This window comes from Poecilia formosa, unplaced genomic scaffold (assembly GCF_000485575.1).
Source record: "Poecilia formosa unplaced genomic scaffold, Poecilia_formosa-5.1.2 Scaffold6, whole genome shotgun sequence".
NCBI lineage: Eukaryota > Metazoa > Chordata > Actinopteri > Cyprinodontiformes > Poeciliidae > Poecilia > Poecilia formosa.
In genome coordinates, this window is record NW_006799945.1 from 5,941,365 (window position 1) to 5,963,081 (window position 21,717).

The 21,717-nt window shown below is 36.8% G+C and overlaps 1 protein-coding gene across 1 annotated transcript in view; it reads right to left on the minus strand.

The window, feature by feature from the left end:
- Window positions 1–18,729, minus strand: part of astn2 (astrotactin 2) — a 286,714-nt gene extending 267,985 nt beyond the window's left edge. The window contains exon 1 of the mRNA XM_007569613.2: window positions 18,107–18,729. Coding sequence (XP_007569675.1) covers window positions 18,107–18,551 — 445 coding nt within the window. The 5' untranslated portion in view covers window positions 18,552–18,729. The remainder of the gene's footprint in view (window positions 1–18,106) is intronic.
- Between the last annotated feature and the right edge of the window lie 2,988 nt (window positions 18,730–21,717).

A 21,717-nucleotide genomic window follows, 5' to 3' on the forward strand; every position in this document is an offset into this window, starting at 1 on the left:
AAAAAAAAAAGTAAATGAGTGTGAATAACAAGCCAATGACGGGGTTTCACTCTGCCTCTACTACACCTGGATATGATGCCAATTTTTGTCTGATCTCCAAGATCTACAACATCCCACTTTCACCTGTTACTGCATTAGGACATCTTTTAATTTCCATAGCCAGCTGTCTACTGGAGAGGCCTCTCTGTGATTATAGCAGACAGCGAGTCCCATCAGCCAAGGTAGCTAAGTGGTCTGGCAGAGAGAAGCTCTTATACATTGTATCAATCAATCAATCAAATTTTATTTGCATAGCACATTTCAGCAGCAAGGCATTTCAAAGTGCTTTACATAATTAAAATAAAAACGTGCGACACTGAATAAACAGTGAGAAAGAGAAAGAGATTTTGAAAAAAAATATTAAAAAAGATAAAAACATTAAAACCCTCACCCTAATTTAGCCATAAGCAACTCTAAACAGGTGGGTTTTAAGTTGAGATTTAAAGGCACCCAGTGTTTCAGCTGTTTTACAGTTTTCTGGAAGTTTGTTCCAAATCTGTGGTGCATAGAAACTGAATGCTGCTTCTCCTTGTTTGATTCTGGTTCTGGGGATGCAAAGGAGACAAGAACCAGAAGATCTGAGGGGTCTAGACTGTTGGTACAGCAATAACAGATCTTTAAGGTATTGTGGTGCTAAACCGTTCAGTGATTTATAAACTAACAGTATTTTAAAGTCTATTCTTTGAGCTACATGGAGCCAGTGTAGGGACTTTAAAACTGGTGTTATGTGCTCTATCTTCCTGGTTTTAGTGAGAACGCGAGCAGCAGCGTTCTGGATCAGCTGCACTGAGGTCCAACAGAACCAGCACTGTGGTTCTCCCACAGTCTGTATTTATGTTTGAACACTTTTACAAGGGCCGTCTCCGTGCTGTGGTGAGCACGAAAACCAGACTGGAAGGAGTCAAACCAATTCATTATTGTTAGGAAGTTAGTTAATTGTTTAAAAACTGCTTTTTCAATTATTTTGCTGACGAATGGGAGGTTGGAGATTGGCCTGTAAGTCTGCAGTAGTGATTTGTCTAGATTGTTCTTTTTTATCAGTGGTTTGAGAACTGCTGTTTTCAAAGCCTGGGGGAAAACACCTGAAGAGAGTGATGCGTTTACTATTTGGATCAGATCATTAGCAACAACAGGCAGGACTTTCTTAAAGAAATGTGTGGGTAGGACATCCAGACAGCAGGAACTGGAGCTTAATTGACTTATAATTTCTTTAAGGTTTTTATAATTTAGTAGTTGAAATTTTGTCATTGTTCCTGCATTTGGTTTGTTTGGGCACAGCATTGGTACTGGCTTTGGAGTCGATGTGCAGATTAATCCTCTGATCTTTTGAATTTTCTCTTAAAAGAGACTGGAGAACTTGTTGCAGGCGGCATTAGATTGAAGTTCATGTGGCAACGTCATCGGAGGATTTTTGAGCCCGTCAACAGTAGCAAATAAAGCTTGAGCGTTGTTAGTGTTTTTGTTTATGACATCTGCAAAGAAAGCCCCTCTTGTATGCAGTCCTTGTTGATGGGAAAGGTGTATGGCGCACATTAGACAGGCACACAGTGGTCCCAGGCTATGAAAACATTGTCATTGAGAATTATATTATGCAATTTGTCCGATACTCATGAGGATTCGGCTTCTCGGCAATCATGTGTATGTTGAAATACATTTGAAAGATGGCCAATGTTCTGTTTCGGTTAGGATGTTTCCGATCTGTCTTTCTACAAGTTGGGATGACAAAACGTAGGAAACATTTTCACAAGCTGTTCCTCTGTTGCAGAGCACGTGCTATGAAAAGAAGCATCTGATGTTTAAGAAACAATAAAGAACAACAAAACTTTTAAGACTTTAAACAATTGCACAAAATGTATTTTATTGGAAACACATTTCTGTTTCGGCGTAGGTTTGCTAGTAAGATGTCTGCTTTCCGTTTATGAATCAGCTTTGTTACACATCTTCCTCAATAAATACATTAGCCAAACAACTATGCACTCACAGCATATCACAAGCACTATGCATGTAACCTCAACCACATACCACCCTCTGTCAGGCTGTGTTATTCATCTGTGTTCGACCCCGTGTGTGTGTGTGTGTGTGTGTGTGTGTGTGTTTTTTTTTTTTTGTCTCTGTGCACCCCACGGAGCGGCACACACGATCTGAGATGCAATCGTCTCTGCCTTCTCTTCTTCACTCGCACCCTGTTGTGCCACGGCTCTGTGTGTCTGAACCGAGCTAGACCTGCATCCATGCAGTCTCTTCACCTCTGATTGCGATCAAAGGTCTGTAAGTGGATTTCTATTGCACCTGAATCCACTTGACTGGCGCATTGATTCATCACTGACACATTTGAGATGTGAAGATGTAGGCATATGTGACTGATAAGTGAATGAAAATGGACGTGCCTATATGTCAGTGGAACCTCATGAATCTGTGTGAGCTCAAAAATAGTTACCAGCCAATTTGATGAAACGGGCTGTATGTTTTTTTATTGTTATACTGGGTAACATTTAGTATTATATTGAGAAGTGCATTATGTATTTTGTATTTTTTTTTTATTATTATTATTTTCTCTGAAAACAGAAATTTTGCCTTCTGAATTGGCCTGCAAACATTAAAAGTAGCTAATTGATAGAGTTTAAATTATGATAAAAGGGCTGGAGAAATTCTTACCTAACAGACATAGTAGCAGTGCAGTCAGATTTATTTTTAAAATGATTTAGTATATTTAGTCTGATATATTTCTCTACCTTAGAAAAAAGTCATGCAGAAATGAGACTGAGATAGTTGGGATTCCTCATGTTAAGTGTGAACTCTTGATCAGTGATCTACGCTGTCCCCCACTGAACTGATATCTTAAGGATGTCCCACTCGCAACATTTTTTAAATGAAAAGCATGAAGAGTCCATACCCCCTTTCACAAAACTGTCGGCCATAATCCTGAAAAGACGAGCTGCTTCTCTGAGCAAACATACTAGGGTTAGCCAAGCATTTCACAAAGCTGCACACAATCTTTAACAGGAGCAACACATGAGTGCAACAGAATTTCCCTTACAACTATGAGGCTTTCTAATTGAAAAACCTGCAGGGACAAAATGTGTAGTGTTGTCAAAAAAAAAAAAAAAAAAGGATTCTGCCGAATCGAATCGAAAACATCCCTGGCGAGTAAATTAATACAAATGACGCGTGTTTTAATACACTTTAAAGTTGCTGACTTTTCAAGCACTGACTTTAATGAAATATCTGACAAGTACTCTCTGCATTTACAAATGCCTGCTCTTACAGGCTCAGATTGGTTTTGAGGACTAAAAAAAAAAAAAAAAGAATCCTGATCTGGACCTCTCTAAAAACCACAAAACACAAAACCACGTGACAGTCACGTATAAATAGCTTGGCAAAATTTCTGATTTCTGACTAATTTACATTGGCTTATGCTGTACTTACAGCAGCTACAACAACCAGCCATATATATATATATATGCCTAATCTGTTCCTGTTTCCTTGTATGAAGGCCACATCTATTAGGCAAGCTTCAGCTGCTATGAGACTGTATCACATCACCATAACAGACGGCCTTTGTCAGATGTCATTAGCCAGCAACTCTGTTTCTTTGAGACAGCAGACAGCGCTAAGATCCATGCAATGCAAGGAAAGAATTACAGGCAACAGAAGCCATAAACACACAGCAGAAATGCACAAATAAATAGACATGCAGCTGTTTTCATGCCAACAACCAGAATGCTGTTTCACAGAGCGGGATCACAGTAAAAATCTGGAATTCTTTATTTTGCTCCCAAGTCCTGATTTAAAGGAGCCAAGTTCTTTATCTGCTTTGCGTAATCACATACAAAACACAAAAAAGGACACAGAAGCTTTAATAAGAAAAGGATAAATTTTCCCTCCCTATGACAAATACGCTTAAGGTACATATGCTGCTAGAAATTAAGATTTCGATAGCAATAAAAATTGACTTTGGACATAGATCCCAGACATTTCCCCATCTATGCCGACTGACAAAAAATGCATTAAAATCCACCCTCCTCAAACATTGCGTCAGGTGCCAAGGAGCCTACTTAAGCGGATGTCGACCAGTTGGATTATCATTCCTTTGGCTGCAGTCTGTTTTTGGCTGCATCTCTCTCCTTCTGTTCTGCTCTCTAGTCAACATTTCTAAGATCTTTAAGATCTTTTCAATTTCAAAGCTAAAAAAATATTCCCGTTTCCTCTGGTCTTCAAGATTTTCTATCATAATCCTGTCTATTTTTTTTTTTTTTATGTATATCAATCTTCCTGATTTAAATCTTACCCCTTTGCATCACAGTGGATCTTTTTCTCCAGACACAGTGTAAATCTTCCCTCTATTGAAACAAGATATCTATGTGTCAAAAGTGTAAAGAGAAAACTACAGGAGGAAAAAAGCTCGAACTAAAACTTCTATGAAATCAACTTAACTTAAATCCCACTAGCAATAAAATTTTAAGACAAACTATTATTTTCTTTTTTCCTCATGCAAACATAAAGAACTGCATTCCAAGGCAGGTTTATTAAATCACACAAGGCTTTGATGCTCAGTAATTATACAACACATCAACAATAGTTTATTTCATTAATAACTCCAGCTGTTTATGTTTTACACGGCAAGCTGAAAATAACATTTATTACGGACTATATATGCATAAGTATTCAACTAAAACTTTAAACTGAAACTGAACAGTTTGTCAAAATCATAGTTTGCTATAAATTGTATACAATACTTTTAATTCACTTCATATGTATGTTTTCTCCACCATAACCTATTACATAGATATATAGAAGACGATCTTCTATATAAATGATCTTGATAGTAAATATACAAAACTTTTTTTTTTTTTTTTTTTTAAATAGGACTTTGCAATTTTGTGTGATATCTAAGCTGTTCCCTGAATGGTGTCATTGCACTTATTTTGATTTTTTTTTTGTTGTAAACTAAAACTATAAACTACATACAATGAAATATTACACTCTTTTTCAAGTTATGCTACTACAGTATGTAATTTTTCAAGCGCAAGGTTAAGACAATGTATGTATATTATATGCTGCAATGAAAACAGCAGTGCTCTTTCAAAGTAAGAACATGAACTCCCTGCAGAGGCTAACACTACTGGATAGATTATGATTCTATTAATGGTTCCTCTTAGCTCTCCGTCATGTTCTTTGAGGCGTTTATGAGCAAATTTGTGAACTGCTGAAAGAAAAGCAGAAGGTGTGTTTAATCAGAGATGAAGTGGGGCAATGTAAATCTCCCTCTTAATGAGATTTATTTTATGCTACCACAGTTGCTGCTCTGGTTGTGAAGCCTGGACCCTGGGCTACTCCTCAGATTTAAAAACAAGATTTTCAGTTAGGAAAATATTTATTTCTTAACAAGATCATTTTCCAGAGAAAACAGTGTGCAATTACATTTGCATCGTTTTGATCAGCATAGCTTTGAAGAGCTGGAAAAGCTGTTCAGTTGCAGTGAAGCAGGAGGTCTATTTTTTTTTGTACTCGATGAAATCACTTAAAAGATATTCAAAACCAGTGTAACTGTTGCATCATTACACAGTTTTCAGATTTGTGGCATTATTTTTTATCTGCTTACATTATCACAAGGGACAACGTTCTGCATTTTGCTTAAAACCAAAACAAAAGCAGAACAAGCAAAAATAAAAAAAAGAAACAGAACATTTTTTAATAGTTTTTTTTTTTTTTTCTGAGATTTTGCTTTATGACACCAATTTCCCCATTTTTAGCTTTTTCAGAGATTTTAAATTGACAGCTGAATGCTCTTCAAAGATGCATACGAATAGAATAGAATAGAATAGAATAGAATAAAGAGATTTTCATAATTTAGATGAGGTCCTTACTCCAGATGGCTGAGTTTTGCAGCAAACCTTGGACTATGGATTGTAAAAGAAAAAAAAAAAAAGGTTGCAAAACTTAGCACTGAAAATCTAAAGTAAGGTGTTCATGGTCAAATAGTTTTCAAAAGTAAAAGCACAGATCTTTTTCGATACCTCTTAGGTATGTTGACACATTTCAAAATGCATTAAGGTTTTGCTAAAAAATAGATGTCATAGCATCTTACAATAGGTATAGTGTTTTGTTGGCGACATTAGGTTTCACAACCAGAGCAGAAACTGTCGCAGAAAAAAAAAAAAAAATCTTATTAAGGGGCACATTTAATGAGATTTACTCCAAACAAGAGATTTACCATTTTGAAATGTAAAGCATTTTCTTAGCTTGGATTTCAGTTGCTTGTATTTGAATGTATTAAGAGGTATTTCAATTTTAGATCAATATGTGAAAATTACCGAACAAAGAAACTTACCTAACAAATTACCTAACAAACGAAGCCTCACAGAATCTTCTGTGAGGCTTTGCTACCGTAAAAAAATCACGTATATTAGTCGTTAACTTTTCTTAAGCTGTTAGCAGTCATTAGATCAACAGACTAAAGCTGAGAATCTAGCTTAAATCCATAAATCGAATTGAAAAAAACATTTTTATGAAGATATCAAAAGATGGAGCCCTCAAGTTGACATTTGCATTTGAAGAGAGAGAGAAAAAAAAAAACACTGGCTCAACTTCAGTTAAGGACAAGAGAGCATGCCTGTAAGTAGATCCCATCCATTAGGAGACTGTAATAATGACATATAAATGCAATTAATATGACTGATGAGAGACAACATCCTGGCAATCATGTGCCCACTTCTTCCTCATTTGTACAGTCACATATTTCAGTAGATGTATGGAGTGAACAATGACAGGATCAAGGAATATATTAATCATGGGGTTGTCTAAAGATGAATGAATGATGGTTAATTGAAAAGCATTCAGCATGAAAAATAGTGTAGCGGCAAATGGCAATAAAAAAGACATTGAAACATATTTTGTGTTCATATTTTAATCAATATTACTTGAAATAATAGTTTTCAGTAACAGTAGCTCGTTTTACATTCAACCTTGTTTGTTCAACCTGAAGTCTATAGTGCTAAAATAATTGAAAAAACGGTGGTAGGTAAAGTTTATCAGAAAATATTTTAGAAAACTTCCTGGTGCCGTTTACCTCTTACAAGTGTTAATTTAAATAGTTTTACTTGGATTTCACCTGTAAACAAACAAACAAAGATAAATTAAAGGAAACATGATAATGTTATCTAAAAGCCTTGTCCACAGATTTTAGTATATAAAAAAAAAGAACTTACATGGATCTTAAAATTCTAACATATCTAATGTAAAATTGCAACAAAATCAACTATCAAATGCAAGTTTTTACTTTAGCTTAAGAAGAGTTTTTTTTTTTTTTTTCCCCACAGACTGACATCCCACAGATACAAGCCTAACTAAGTGCTGATAAATGGAGAGGTCCCATTAATTTTGTTTGTTGAGCTGTCTCATTACTGAGTTAATAGTGCATTTGTCCCGATTGCGGTCATGTTACAGAACAGTGATCGCACTGTTGGATTAATGAGTTGAAGGCAAACCACATGGCTTTCTGTAATCATTTCCAAATGACTTAGTGTAGACTGTACAATCATTTAGAAGATATGCTAAGACAAACAAGAAATTAAAAATAATTTACAAAACACAAGCATGCATATCTACTTTGAGAGTCAGATGGTGGCACTGTAAATCTGTTGTTGAAACGTCTGACAATTTTGTGTTATAAATATTAAAACATTTTTGGGTCAATATTAAGCAACCTGTAGAATGTGAGCTCTACAGGTTGACATTAAAATATAACTGTCAATTTTTTAAGCTGTTTTCAATGTTAACTTAGAAAGTAGTAATTCATTTATTTGTCCCTAAATATATATATATATATTTTACATTTAAACTAAAGAAATCTAAGAAATTGTTTAATTTTACTCAAATGTCAGAAAAAATCTGCTAAACCTGCAAATATGCACCCTTGCTAAACTATGCATTACCCCCGAATTCCAGCATATAATGACATTCCAAAGCATTTAAATGCCATTTTATGCATGAGATCAACTAATGATGAATAAATTAAACAACAAGTCATAAGACAAATACACTCAACAGAACAAAGAGTTAAAAAACAGGAAGGAACAAAGAAAAACATACTGCAAGAATAAAACAGGACTACAATTCAAACCTGAATGCAGAATCAAAAGCAGAATCAATAAATACACAGTTAAACATGCAGTATTCTGACAGAAATTTATAGATGCTCTGTGACAAAAAGTGGAAGGGTTCATTGAAAACCAACAAACTCAGAAAAAAAACATCTATAATTTCTTGTTAGAAGTAGAATTGCTCATTGTTCTCTAGGAGGGTTCTATTTGAATGTGTTTTGCTCTACATTGTGACAGATGGAAGAAAGATATGTTGACATGGCTCAGGATGTTTGCTGTCAACATTTTTTTTTTCTTAAACAGTTTATTTCAACTGTTTATTTATACCGTCATTATTATTTATGGCATTCGCATCATCCTCAGCTTTAAATACTCCAAACTATGCAACTCCAAAAATATCATGTCTTAGTATTCAGGATTATTAGGGTTTTCCTGCTTGACATGTACACAACAAATCAAAATAAAAATGTGATCACAGTGCTTCTTTAAGCAGTTTGATCACATCGCATTCTGTGACCTCTGAGCAAACTCTGCTATGTCACACATCTCAGGGTAAATGTTGTCAGATCACAGCTAATTTAGAGCCAGACAAATGAACAGAAAATAATGCATAAAGTGTCCTCTGCCTCTGAACTGAGGTAAACGGAAAACAACCATGACATACCAATAAGCTTCTTCTGCATCAGCTTGCAGTATGTTGGGAGCAAACCGAATTTTTTCACAGAGGTCTACCGTGATGTGTTGAAAACGTGTCAATTTGGTACTGCTGCAGGCGTGGAAAGGTGGGATTTTAACATCAGAGGAACCAAATTCTCAACACGTAAACGTGTGGCATTTGATACATTGCCCTGATTCAAAAAATAGCCATGTAGTCACGCCTAGATTGTTGTATTGGTGACTTTTAAAAACATAATCTCAGCTTACTTTTGTTTTGAACCATTTGGTTAGTAGTATTGACAATGGCTCCTAAGAAAATCCTATTTATGCCAAAACGTGTGCAGATAAAAGCATTGCCACAAAGAACTCAGACTGATGATGGAGCACAACAAAACCAACAACACCCCCCTCCACCCCTCGCCCTCTGTAGAGGGAAGGATTAATGGGGATACTTTATCTGGGAGGAAATCTCAGAGACGGTATCGCTTGGAGTGAACGCAAATATGTACAAACACGCCAGCTTAGATAAAGGGTTTAAAATTTTTTGAAGGACCCGTGGGGCTCTTGTGAGGTGTGTAGAGCTGGTTGGATGTTCCCAAGGTGCATAACAAATTCTGATGGGAATCAAATTTTACGGGTCTTAAAAATCAGTGAGGGCAGCTTATATGAACAATGGCTTTACTTCTACTTACTGAATCACAAGACCTGCTTACCATGTTTCCTAAAACAAGATCCCTGTGTGAGTTGTGCGATTTTAAAAGTCCATTAGGTGGATTGTTTAAGATAATTTCCAAACACTTTGAGCCTGTAAAATCTGTACGTAAGTGGGCTTTTCTACATGAGTGCAGTCTTACCGCTATCTGGCGACTTTGTTGTTTGTTCTCCCAAAAATATTTTCTGTAAACTGTTTTAAACTTAAAAAATAAACGTATTGAAATTATAAGTGACTTAAAAAAGGGCAAGAAGGTTTGTTTCCTTGTGGATAGGTTTGCAAATCAAGCCAGCAGGATGATATTTAGAGGCTTTCTCGGCTGTCTAAAGTCAAATATAGAGGTGTGAGTAAATTACACTGTGTAAACCTTGCCTTTATTCAAAGTCGGATGGAGGGTCTCATATTCTAATTATTTCCCACTGATCTGGATTATACCAGGACAGAGTGGCAATGTTTTGCATATTGCAGTTTAAGAAAGCCTGCTACCCACAATGGACAACAGAATGAAAAAAAAAAAGCCATTTACATAAAAAGAATGGATTCAATCCTCTCTTTTTCTGCATTATTCTTGTTGTCTCAGAGATAGGGAATGTGTGTGTGAAGGGGATCTTTTTTCCAGGCACGACTCTGAAAGCAACATTATTAGATCACCAGCCTATCACAAGTCGATAAAGAAAAAGAAAGAAAAAAGAAGAAAAAAAAAAAAAAAGATAATAATAATGGGTGTGCTGTGGTGGCGCAGGGGTTAAGCACAGTCCACATATGGAGGCCTTAGTCCTCGGCATGGCTGTCGCAGGTTTGATTCCCGGCCTGGTGGCCTTTGTCACACGTCTTCCCCCTTTTCTCATGACCCACTTTCCTGTCAACTAACTATCAAATAAAGGCCATTAGAGCCAATAAAACCTTTAAAAATAATAATTACATGCATGCCCAGTATTACAGTCAATGTAAGTTACTGATTTTAACTTAAATGTTTCTGTTACTGTAAAACCTAACTATCACTACACTACTAATACTGTGTATTGTAGATTTTAACAGAGCAGCCATCTGTCTTAGGACCACCAGGTGTGTCATGTTTCCATTTTAGCTAAAGGAGATTAAACTTGCACACAAGTGAAAGCTCTGTCTGAGCAAAGGAAATTTAAAGTAGTTGTTGTGCCCATTGATAGCCAGTGATTCCAGTAATGCATATATGACCACTATTTACAGTAACAAGTTATCCAACAATAAAAATCAGTAATTAAATTAAAGTTCGTTTTTTTTTTTTTAAAAACAGATATGCTTGCTTTCTTCTTGCGCCTTGGTGTTTGGCATTAAAAATATGCCAACTTGCGCATAATGCATACCAGGCAGCACATAATTATTTCCGCAAGAACATAATGTGGTTCCATTTTTCACCTTTTGAATTAATATGAATTTTACTTCATGCAGAAGACTCAACTTTTCTGAGAACTTCTCTCATAATCTCATAAGAGGTTTCCCTAAATGTATGTGAAACTTTATTAGGGATCAAATGGCTGGTCCTTAGAAAAAAAAGTATATTTTCAAAAATTGATCATTGGAATGGCTCTTTGAATTGAACCTTCAGAAATCTCATCACATGTTACTGTTAAAATTGCACTTCCACGAAAGTGAGTATTGGCAAGTTAATTGGTCTGTTTTTTGGAGAGGGGATTAATCAGTAGTCATATTATTTTTTTTCAAAGTAACTGTGGCAACACTTAATAGCCAACTCACAAGGATGATTTTCATATTTCTAAGCTTTCAAGCAGGAACCCAAATGAGAACAGCATCAGTTCCATACACAAAGCTAAATGACTAAATGACTGACTAAGCCATTGATCCACTCATATTAAATATGTATGGAAATGGCACAAAGTCACTGAATGCTCTCCAAGCCGTTTTCTTTCCAGTTGTTTATTGTAAATATGTTTGTCATTCAGGACAACTAATTTGTTTTTTATTTGTATTTGTGCTTCAAGCCCATTACAACATACAAAAGACATTCCAAATCAAATGGAAGCAAAATCAGATGGGTCTTTAATTAGAAAACTTTAAAGAACAAATTTATTTATTACATTTTCAGACCAGGAAGATCTTGCTGTGCCTTGTACTCCTTCAACAACCTTGCTAACAAAGATCTTACGTGAGAAAATGTTCTGAGAGAACAATAGTTGCACCATATACAATTCTGGCCTTTATGGAAGAAAGGCATTATTGTAAAAAAAAAAAAACCTAACAAACTATATCCTCCACTTTGGTACAAGCATGTAGAAGAAGGTGCTCTGAACAGACTAAGAACAGATGAAAATGTTACATTATCCTACAAAAAGCTTTGTGTGGCAGAAAACGAACATGTTGAACATACCATTCCCACCATTTATTACTGGAGTAACAGCATCATAGCGTGCTTTTTTTTTTTTTTAAAGGGAAACTAATTGGAGTCAAGAGAAATAAGGATAGTGTGAATTGCAAAATCCTGAATGAAAATTGGCTACATACTTGAAAATGCTTTTAACAGGGTTTGAGGTTCAGCTTCCTTTACATCCATCTTTCTATACACAGAAAAGCGTGGTCCAACAAACTCACTGGGCATAATATATTTTGTACGCTCAACATTTTGTAAATTATAGTTTTTTTTCCACTACAATCGCAAACTATTTTGTGTTGACGTATCACATAAGATCCCACTAAGATATTGTAAAGTTTTCCATTACGAGAAATAATGGGAAATGTTTTTCAGTTTTAATACTTTGTAATTATATTTGGGCACATGTGGCATCATTGCATAAAGCCAGATGAAAAATTATTTATTTGACATGCTTTATTGTCATCAGAAATAACAAATCACAAACAATCTGTGATTTGTCTTATTTTACAGAGAGTGACAAACTGTTCTGTAGGCTGATTTGTGTCTCTAAGAATCCTCAACATTTAAAATGGCCCACTTTTTAATGTGTTACATTAAAAGCAAAATCATGAACTGTATCCAGTGATGTTTGGAAAAGGCAAATTGAGATTTTGCACAAAAAACAAACAAAAAAAAAAACCAAAATCAAAACAACCCCCCTGAAAACATGCAACCCAACTGTGTATCAAACTAGGTTTAATGGTTTTGAGCGTAGGTTGATATATTTTTCATGCAATGTTCCTGTGTCCCCAATGTCTTGCTTGCATTATACAAAGTATTTTGCAAAGAGGGCAAATGCATTGCAGAGTTGTTGTCACATGGGGCCTTCTATTATGTGGCAGGGACACACCAAAGGAACCTAAAGTGCAAAAAGAGTAACTAAATGGAATTGCTTTTATAAATCAGTGTCACATTATACATGCACTGCACAGGCTAAAAAGCCCTTTTACAGTATACAACTAGGAAGTCCATGAATCTTTAGGGGATCAGCTTGTAGCATGCTCCTGTGAGATACACTTTTCAGGTTATCCTTTGATGCAAGTCCAGCTTTATGAAGATAAACTCTTATGACCTTGTATGGTTACACAGACAACAATGCCTGGGCAGATTTGTCAGATTTGAAGAAAGCGGGAAAACAATTAACGTCGTAATTCAAAGACAAGAAATTGCCTAACGGATGGAGGGGGGTGCTGAAGGGGCTTACAGTCTTTAGTCAAGATGTTTTTATTTATTCATCTCGTTTCTGCTGAAAAATTATAGAGACAATTGTGCATGGTGTTGCCTTGCATAAATCACACAAATAAAACGGAAAAGAAGGCACTTGTGCATTCATTACAGGCATTTACATAAGGTTCTTTGTTCATCCTCTCAAAGACAACCACAGTCTGCCTCTCTGCAGTGGTAATGATCAAATGATTATCTTCAGATCAAAGCTATCCACCAGTGGCACACAGCAAGACTGGAGACTCTGGGAGTAAAAATAAAGCTTTCTGAAATACAGGATCCACAAAGGACGGACTTCACATCGGTCAGCCACTGCAGATCATTCATCTTTTCAATGTCAAGGATTTCACCAACTGCCCTCACGCTGAACAAGAATGCTTTTTTTCTTGCAAATTAATTGCATATGTATTTGTCTAAGTGACACATCCCATCAGTACAAATTAGCAAATAAAGTATATAATTGTCAGACAAAATGTTGCAAACATACCTATAGCTGCAGTAAGTAACTTTTTCTAATATGAGACAGATGATTTGAAACAATCAAGCAGAAATACACCGGTCGGTCAAAAACAACCAATCAGAGCCAGGAGGAGGGTTTTAGTGTCGTCATTCACCCTTGTATAATTCAACACTGGACTAGAAAGAGGAATAAACCAAAATGCAATATTTAACATGTTTATGGGTATAAAATTGGAAGTAGGTTGTGGTAATGATAATTACAGCATGTGTCACAATATTATAGACTGTTGAAGGTGTGAACTGACCAAGACTACTACACCAAAGAAATGTTTTAGCTAAATCAGTTGTCAAACTGCATGGGATCTCCACAGTGTAATGCTGCTATCTGCTCAGTAACAGAAAGGAGAAACTATTCTGTACACTTCCGGATGGGTAGAAAGGATGTCCTTTCTACCCATCCATTCTCTGTGACACTTTGATAATAAATCAAAGCTGAGGAGGCAGGCAAGAGAGGGAAGGAGACTTGTGGTCCCCCCCCCCACCCCCTCTTCCCCCAATAACCTCTGACGCTGGTTTGACAAAACAATCGAACATCTGACAGTGCCGTGGAAACTAGACAGAACTATGGTTATTGTGGTTTTCATGCATATGTTAAATTTATGTCAATTATTAAAGTGCTTGTTCCAAATTAGATTTTTTTTTTTTACACATTTTTAGACAGTAATCAGGTATATTGAATGACAAATGTTTGCGTAAAAAAAAAATTTGTCTCATTGTTAAAACAAATGTTGGAATGAACAGTACAGGATTTCACTGCCTGTTCAAATATACAACTAAGTTTTTGTAGCAGGTCAATTTCCAAAAGACAAATCTTTTGGAAACTAAAGTACATCTATCCACTTCACCCAGTTTTGCTCTGAAAAGACTAATGTCTTTCATTATTCTCACTTTTGGTTTGGGTTGCCTTTAGTGGATCATAATTCAATTCCACAGTCAATTTGCTTCATTTGTGCAGGTGTGAAAGCTTATCTTAACTCACCAGATAACACGTGTCTCAACTTGCTAGCAAGTGAACCTTAGAGCAATTTGCTTACAGTGGGAAATCAAACCAGTTATCTTGTCAGCCAAACAGAGAAAATGAACCATAAAGAGGGAATGACTTCACTTATACCGATGACTTACACACACATTTGTACTATGACAACTGAAAAGTTAATCCCCATCTTTAACACACGTTGTTGCTTAAATAGTTGCTATTTATTAAAAAAAGAAAAGTGCGATGGATCAGGTGTACCAAGTAAACCAGATGGTTCATAAAATACTTCAAAGCAAGACTTAGATGCCTTCTGGCTTTATCTGATCGATTTCTGAAAGGGTCCAGATGGCAATGGGGTTGAAGTTGTCCCAGACTCCTGAACTTCTTTGGTGTCCATCAAGGTAGAAATAATGACACAAGCTTAGACCTATATGAATGTATTTGCTGCTTGACAATGGGATATAACATTGACAATCTGTGGGATTTTTCCATATGGATTTGGAGAAAATACACGAGTACACAATGTGGGCTGTCATTTGATGCTTGTCAATAATGTACAATAATGTACATTTGACTGGTGTTGGTGAAGTGTGCCCATAGCAGGTGAAACTTAAAAAAAAACACAAGCTATGGTCAGAGAAACTGTACCGAAGGTTAAAATGTGAAATATAACACAAGTTAAAGTGTTTTTTAAAAAAATACATGTGAATGAATATTGCTAATATTCATTCATACAAGTCAATTGTTTCACTTTCTTTATGGTTAATTAAATAGAAAGAGGATAAAAAAAAAGATCTTAACATTTTTTTTGTAGTGACTAAATACTTAGCTTTGCTTTCTAATCTTCTTTGTTGGTGACTAGGTGAGTTTTAAGAACATAAAAAGATGAAGTGATCAATACCAACTCAACCCCTTGGATACTAGGAACTAAATGCAAAAGTTCCATTTATTGCTCTTGGTGAACCACAATTTCAATGGAAAGTACTAAACTTAAACTCTGACTTTAAATGGGACAAGAACTGCTCTAATGTCTCTAAGAGCTCAAATTGTGAATGTAAATGAAAGGAAGAATGAAGAAATAAAAGAAAATGCTCTTGAGTAGGTCTCAAGTATATTTGTGGGGAAGAAAATATTTCTCATTTTGTCCTTGTTACCAAAGCCAAAGATAAAATGTAAAACCCACAACCTTGGGTTACAATGTATGTTGGAAAACACCATATGTGTTTTCCATAGTGGGGAAACACATATGGTTCCATGCCGGGGCCAGGGGACAAAAAAATAGGGTACTGTTTCATGTCACTTGTATAAAATATCTACTTATTTGAAGGCTTTTAAAACAACAATTGTGGGACTAAAACTAAAAGTTTAACTACAAAACACTTCAAGAGTTTGGTTGGAAAAGTGCCTTTGGACAGTCAGCCTTCTCTTATAAAGCAGTTCATGTTTGGTTTGGTTAACTCTCAGTACCTTGTAATTTATTAATAATGTGAATCAATGTTTTTAATCTATAGAGTGACGCAATTACATAATAGGCTGATTTGTGTTACCGTGCATTGTCCCATTTGAAATAAATAAATTAAGCCACATCTTTACAAGAGGTTTCCATCAGTGTGGGTGGCACTGCATTTGTATGACTCAGGTATAAAAATGGGGTTTTGAAATATCATATATTTAGAATGTGTTTAACAATTCAAAACAAAAATCAAAATAATAAAATTAAAAAAAACATAGCAGGGACAGTGCGTACTTGTTCTTGAAGACATATTACATAAATAAAATATAATTTAACAATCTGAGCCAGTCTCTTGCAGACAGAACTACATTAGGCAAAAAGGGAAACGAGTGTCCAAAGCATGTCTGTAAAACTATGTTTTAAAAGCTTAGGTGAAACTAAAGCACACTGCTATGGATTTAAAATAAACACCTCCAACACTTTGATAAATGATTTATTAAAAAAATAATAATAATAAAATGGTGTCTACACCTCACCGGAGAACACACCAAGCTCATGCTGCACCTTCAATATGTAATACACACATGGAGCTATTAAAGTCCATTATACCTCCCTTTCTCCCTTCATAGCATGCAGTCATCCACTGAGAGGGTGAAGCAGCAAATTTGCTAGCTGGCTGACTGGGAGGACAGAGAGGCCTTTCTCACCAGTCAACGGCTGTCCTTAATGAGAATAGAAAGTGATTTAGTAGCTTAATGCTCCAACCCTCAGCCTGCCTGCCTGCCAGCCTTTGCTTCGCACAGCCAGCTCGGTCGACACTCCTTATAGAGCGGATGAAACAGAGCAGTGAACAAAAGAAAAAAGAAAAAAAAAGAAAGAGAAAGGGGGATGATGGCAAACCACTGTCCAATGTAAAAAATAAAAAAAAAGCAAAACAGGACTGATACAGTTTTGTGATTCCTCAGTAACAATATTCCTGACCTCCATTTGTCTTTGTTTTGACCAGCTTTCTATTCTACGTTGAAGTGATCTGAAAATGACTGTAAATTGAATAAGAGAACAGCGTGCAACTGTTGTTTCTCACTTTATCTTGTGTGGCTCCAAGCCTTTTCCTTGTTCCCCACACTGTTGATGGACTGATGCACAGTTGTAAAAGCAAATGTGTGGCTCGCAGTACAAAAGGGAAAAGAGGTGAGGATGCTCATCTGCCACAAGCCTTTTTTTTGGCATTTAAATAGGGGGGGAGATAATACAGAGAAAAGCAATGGCAGCGAGTTGGTTTTCATGCGAAGTCAGCCCCCTCTTGCAAAGCACATATATATTCAGAAGGTAAGAGCCAGAGACACTTTTTTGATATTATGTGCTCTGCGATTATCCAATCAAAAATGCTTTTACCCAGACCATTTTAGAGTAGTTGGCCATCACACAGAACTTCAGATGACCTGTCAAAGACCAGCGTTGCATTGCCCTGATTCATTCAGCTGTCTGGGGATGTGAACAGAGCTCACACACTAAATCTGATGTCTGGGGTTCCCCAAAGACCTTCAAAAACTAAATTGCTGACAGCTAGTTTAGTTATAGCCCAGACATTTATTTAGTCTAACTTGCACCTTCATGTGTGCAGCCAATTACATCCTTGAGTGAGAATAGAAGCAAAACATCATGCATATTCGCAGGGCTAAATTGCACTGCTGCATTGGGGGCTACACTAATTAAGGAATGTACTAAATTTTAAATAATTATTTTTAACTAGATAAGACAAGAGAGGGGGGACATCACATAAAGTTTAACTGTACTCTGCGGCCAATATTTGTTACTTCTAGAATATCGACTTTGAGCATAGGCAGAGGGTAGAACAACTGCTAAATGTCTTGGTGGCACATCAAACAAAGAAGCTTAAGCAAATGAGGTGATTTAATGGCTGGGATTGTATGATTTGAGAAGTTCATCTCAGTATAGGGATTTCTGCTCACATCATGGGGGGGGCAAACAGAGTACCACAACAGTTTCTTACCAAGTGTGAAGTAGGGAAGAGCTGTGTTGTCCAGATCATCCATTACAGAAATTCGGCCAGGTAGGTCTGTTCGAACGAATAACAGGAGCCGGGATTCGCTCCCTCCTCCACCACCTCCTCCTCCTCCTCCTCCCCCCGCTCCACCTCCTCCGGTTCCTCCTCCACCAGCACCACCTGCTCCAGCAGCAGCAGCAGCAGCAGCAGCGCTCCCTCCTCCAACCACGCTCCCGGAGGCTCCACCGGTGAAGCTGAACTCGTTCTCCCGGAGCACGGGCAGGGTAGACACGGTGACGGTTTTCACCTCGCACGGCGCCTCCGCGTCGCTCTCGCTGTCCCGCTCCTCGTCAGGCGACGTCGCACCTTTGCTCGTCCGGAGTGTCAGGCACCCAGTCAGGGAGAAACCCACGAGAAGGACGCGGATGTGCAGCGCTGGTATCCTCGCCATCCCGCTCCTTGCGTGTGGTTCTCTCGCTTTGAGTGGGGCTCATAGGCTGTCCGTTCACTTATAGTACAATCGCTGCAAAGGAGTCGCGTCCGTCCAGGAGGCGGCAGCACAGGTGTAGTGAGAATGACAACTCTCGGCTCCTAAAGATCCACTCCTGCCAATGTTGTGAGGGAAATAAATACTTTGCTCAATTAAACACGTGACTTTAACGAACGCATTAAAAACGTTGTCTTTTTGTGTGATTTTTTTTTTTTTTTCCGCATAATTGTGTGATTTTTTTTTTTTTTTTTTAACAACCGATCCACATGTTTATTGAACCAGAACACGTTTTCCACATTCATTTAAATCCCAATTCAGCTTAGAGCTGAAGATTTAAATCTACATACGATGAGAATACCTCCTTATCTAGTTTCAGTCAGAGTTAAGGTTTAAAAGTTTATTTTGGAACTTCAACAATTAAAATGAAGCAAGATGGTTCCTAATAAAAAAAAAAAAAAAGATCTATTCGCATCTGAATTTTGTGGTGTGCTTCAAAGTCACTATTGGATCCACAAATTCTGCATAAAACCCTGAAAGAGAACATTTGCTGGCCACATCCAGTTGTGTGACCCTAAGCTCGACACATTGTGGTTATGCAGCACAACAAAGATCTAAATCAGACTCAAGGCCACTGCTACATGCCTGAAAATAGTGAGATAATAAAAACAAAAATAATGTTTTTAGTTACCTAGTAAAGTCGTATTAATAAGAGGTTTTTGATCTCAATGTTTGTTTGTTTTTAACTGGTAAAGAAAGTTTAAAAAAAAAGTCTGAATTGTAACACAATTAACATGGCAACACCTGTCAATCATTCTAGAGGGTTTTGTCAGCAACTGATAAATCAGTGGTCACAATTTATCCCGAAATAAACGCCACTCATCTGGAGGAACTGAACCTCCGGTAACGTTGCCAGGGTTCATCATTGCTAACACATTGTGATTTTAGAGATTTTGAGGAAACTAATAGGAAATCATAGTTGAACATTGTCAATGGGGAACATGCAATTCCAATAACCTGTACCCAGAGCGTGTAAAAGGCGAAATACCATTTATTACATTTCCAAAACCCAAACGGAGTCTGGAAAATGCAAGAAATGGATCAAGCCCTGCAGTTAACCTCAAGTCCAGCTGAATAAAACTGTGGTTGATTGTTCTACCAAATGTTTGTCTGCACAAAGGTAACTGGTAGTAAACTTTTTTTTTTTTTTGTCATAATGACACTTATTGATAATCAAATGAAAGATCAATAATGAAAGTAGTTATGCTTGATTTTATGTGTGTAAATGCCAATGGTAGCTCTATGGCAGCATGAAAACATGTGCCAATTGGAATGACCTGAAATAGGCTTCATTTGTGGATGAAATAAAATACTTTTCCAAAGAAATGTGGTTCAATATTGCTTCACAGCAGTGTAAGAGACTTATTCCGAATTACCTCAAATGCATCATGGCAGCTGCTGGCACCAGAGTTCAGAATAAATGCTTCTGAATCAAAATTCAGAAGCATTTATTACATTAATGGACAATTACTTTTTTCCCTGAGGGCCATCTTGGTTTCTGGTAGCAAAAGAAAAAAAAAAGATGTCTCCATTTGAAAACAAATTTTTATATTGGTTCAGGTTATCGTTCTCTTACATATGCAAGGGAACGATAACATTAGTTTGTTGGAGCAACAATAGCTCAGGACGTAGGCAGAGGTTCAACATGTAACCAGTGGGTTGTTCCTACATGCAACTGCTTTCTTTTAAGTTCTCATATGCATACTAGAAATTACATTTCCTATTACATTAGCAAAGAAGGCTGTGTACTTAGCATGTTTTTTGACAGATACGATAATCCTACCAGATACGGGATATGAGATAAAGTGATAATCTTACAAAATCTCAAGGATTTGGCAACAGAATACAATCTCAACACACATCTGATATTCTAGCATTTTTTTTTGTCTGATCTCCTTAATGCCATTTTTAATTTTCTGAATTGCCAAATCTATAAAACGCTTGCGTATATGCTTTCCTGTTATTACTGCATGTTTCCCTGGTGGGCAACAAAAATGTCACACTCCGTTGTTCTTTGTTTGATGCTCAAACAGTTAAATCCCTCCTGGATACTGACGTCAACAGCCATTACAAAAGAGCATGCAGAGATTTTGAATTTGCAATAGATGCATTTTGAAGTGGTTGTGCAAAACCCAGGGAATCAAAATTCACCCTTCTACTGTACTGGCAAAATAACCATAAAAACCAGATATTATTGCAACTGTCTTGAAGATTTCTTTAGTTTCACATTCTCAAAAAATCCTCAAGGCCTGTAAAGTGTACAGCTTGTTTTTTAATACCCTTTTCCTGCCTGATCATTTTAATTTTTGAGGGACTATCCACACACAATAGTGTGGATTATATCACTGATTTTACATTGATTTTAAACCTTCTACTCCTTAGCTTAGAATTCCACAAATAAAGAAAACAGGAACATATTTAGCCTCTAAAATTGACACTTTAAACTTTGACAGGGTTAGTGCTATCTCTGGGAAATTATCATTATATAGATTGCACAATTCACAGGTCTTTAATAATGTGCTGCTGACGTCACATATGTTTGGGCTGAAGTAGAAACACGGTGCCTCTTTTCATTCTCACCTTTCCAAGCACGTGATTTTATGCTTTAGTTGTTTGAAATGAAAAGCACTAATGTGGACTTGAATGTGTAAAGTATTCCTTACTTGGGGGAACTTCACAACACATGTACTGAGGTTGTAGTAGATGCTTCGAGAGCCACCACATACAGGAGAATGCTGTATGCGCTACAAAACATGTTCTGTCTGAGTTTAGGGGAAAAAGAGCTCCTCAGGGAAGACGAGTTCTGGGCGGAGGAGCTCTATTCTTCTTTGAAATGTCATGTCTGTAATGGTACAGAGTCCTGTTTCCAGATGAATGTAAATTAATTGATAAAAGTGTTGAGAAAAGGTGCACTCCTGTGCCGCAGACGATGCGAGAAAGGTCTTACCTAGGCAAAGAAGAAAAAAAAATAATTGGATTGTTGCTCAGTGGTGCAAATTTCTCTTTTCACGTCAAAGTAGTTTGCTCTTCATTCAGAAATCAAGGTCTCAGAGTCTGGATGAAGAGTGGA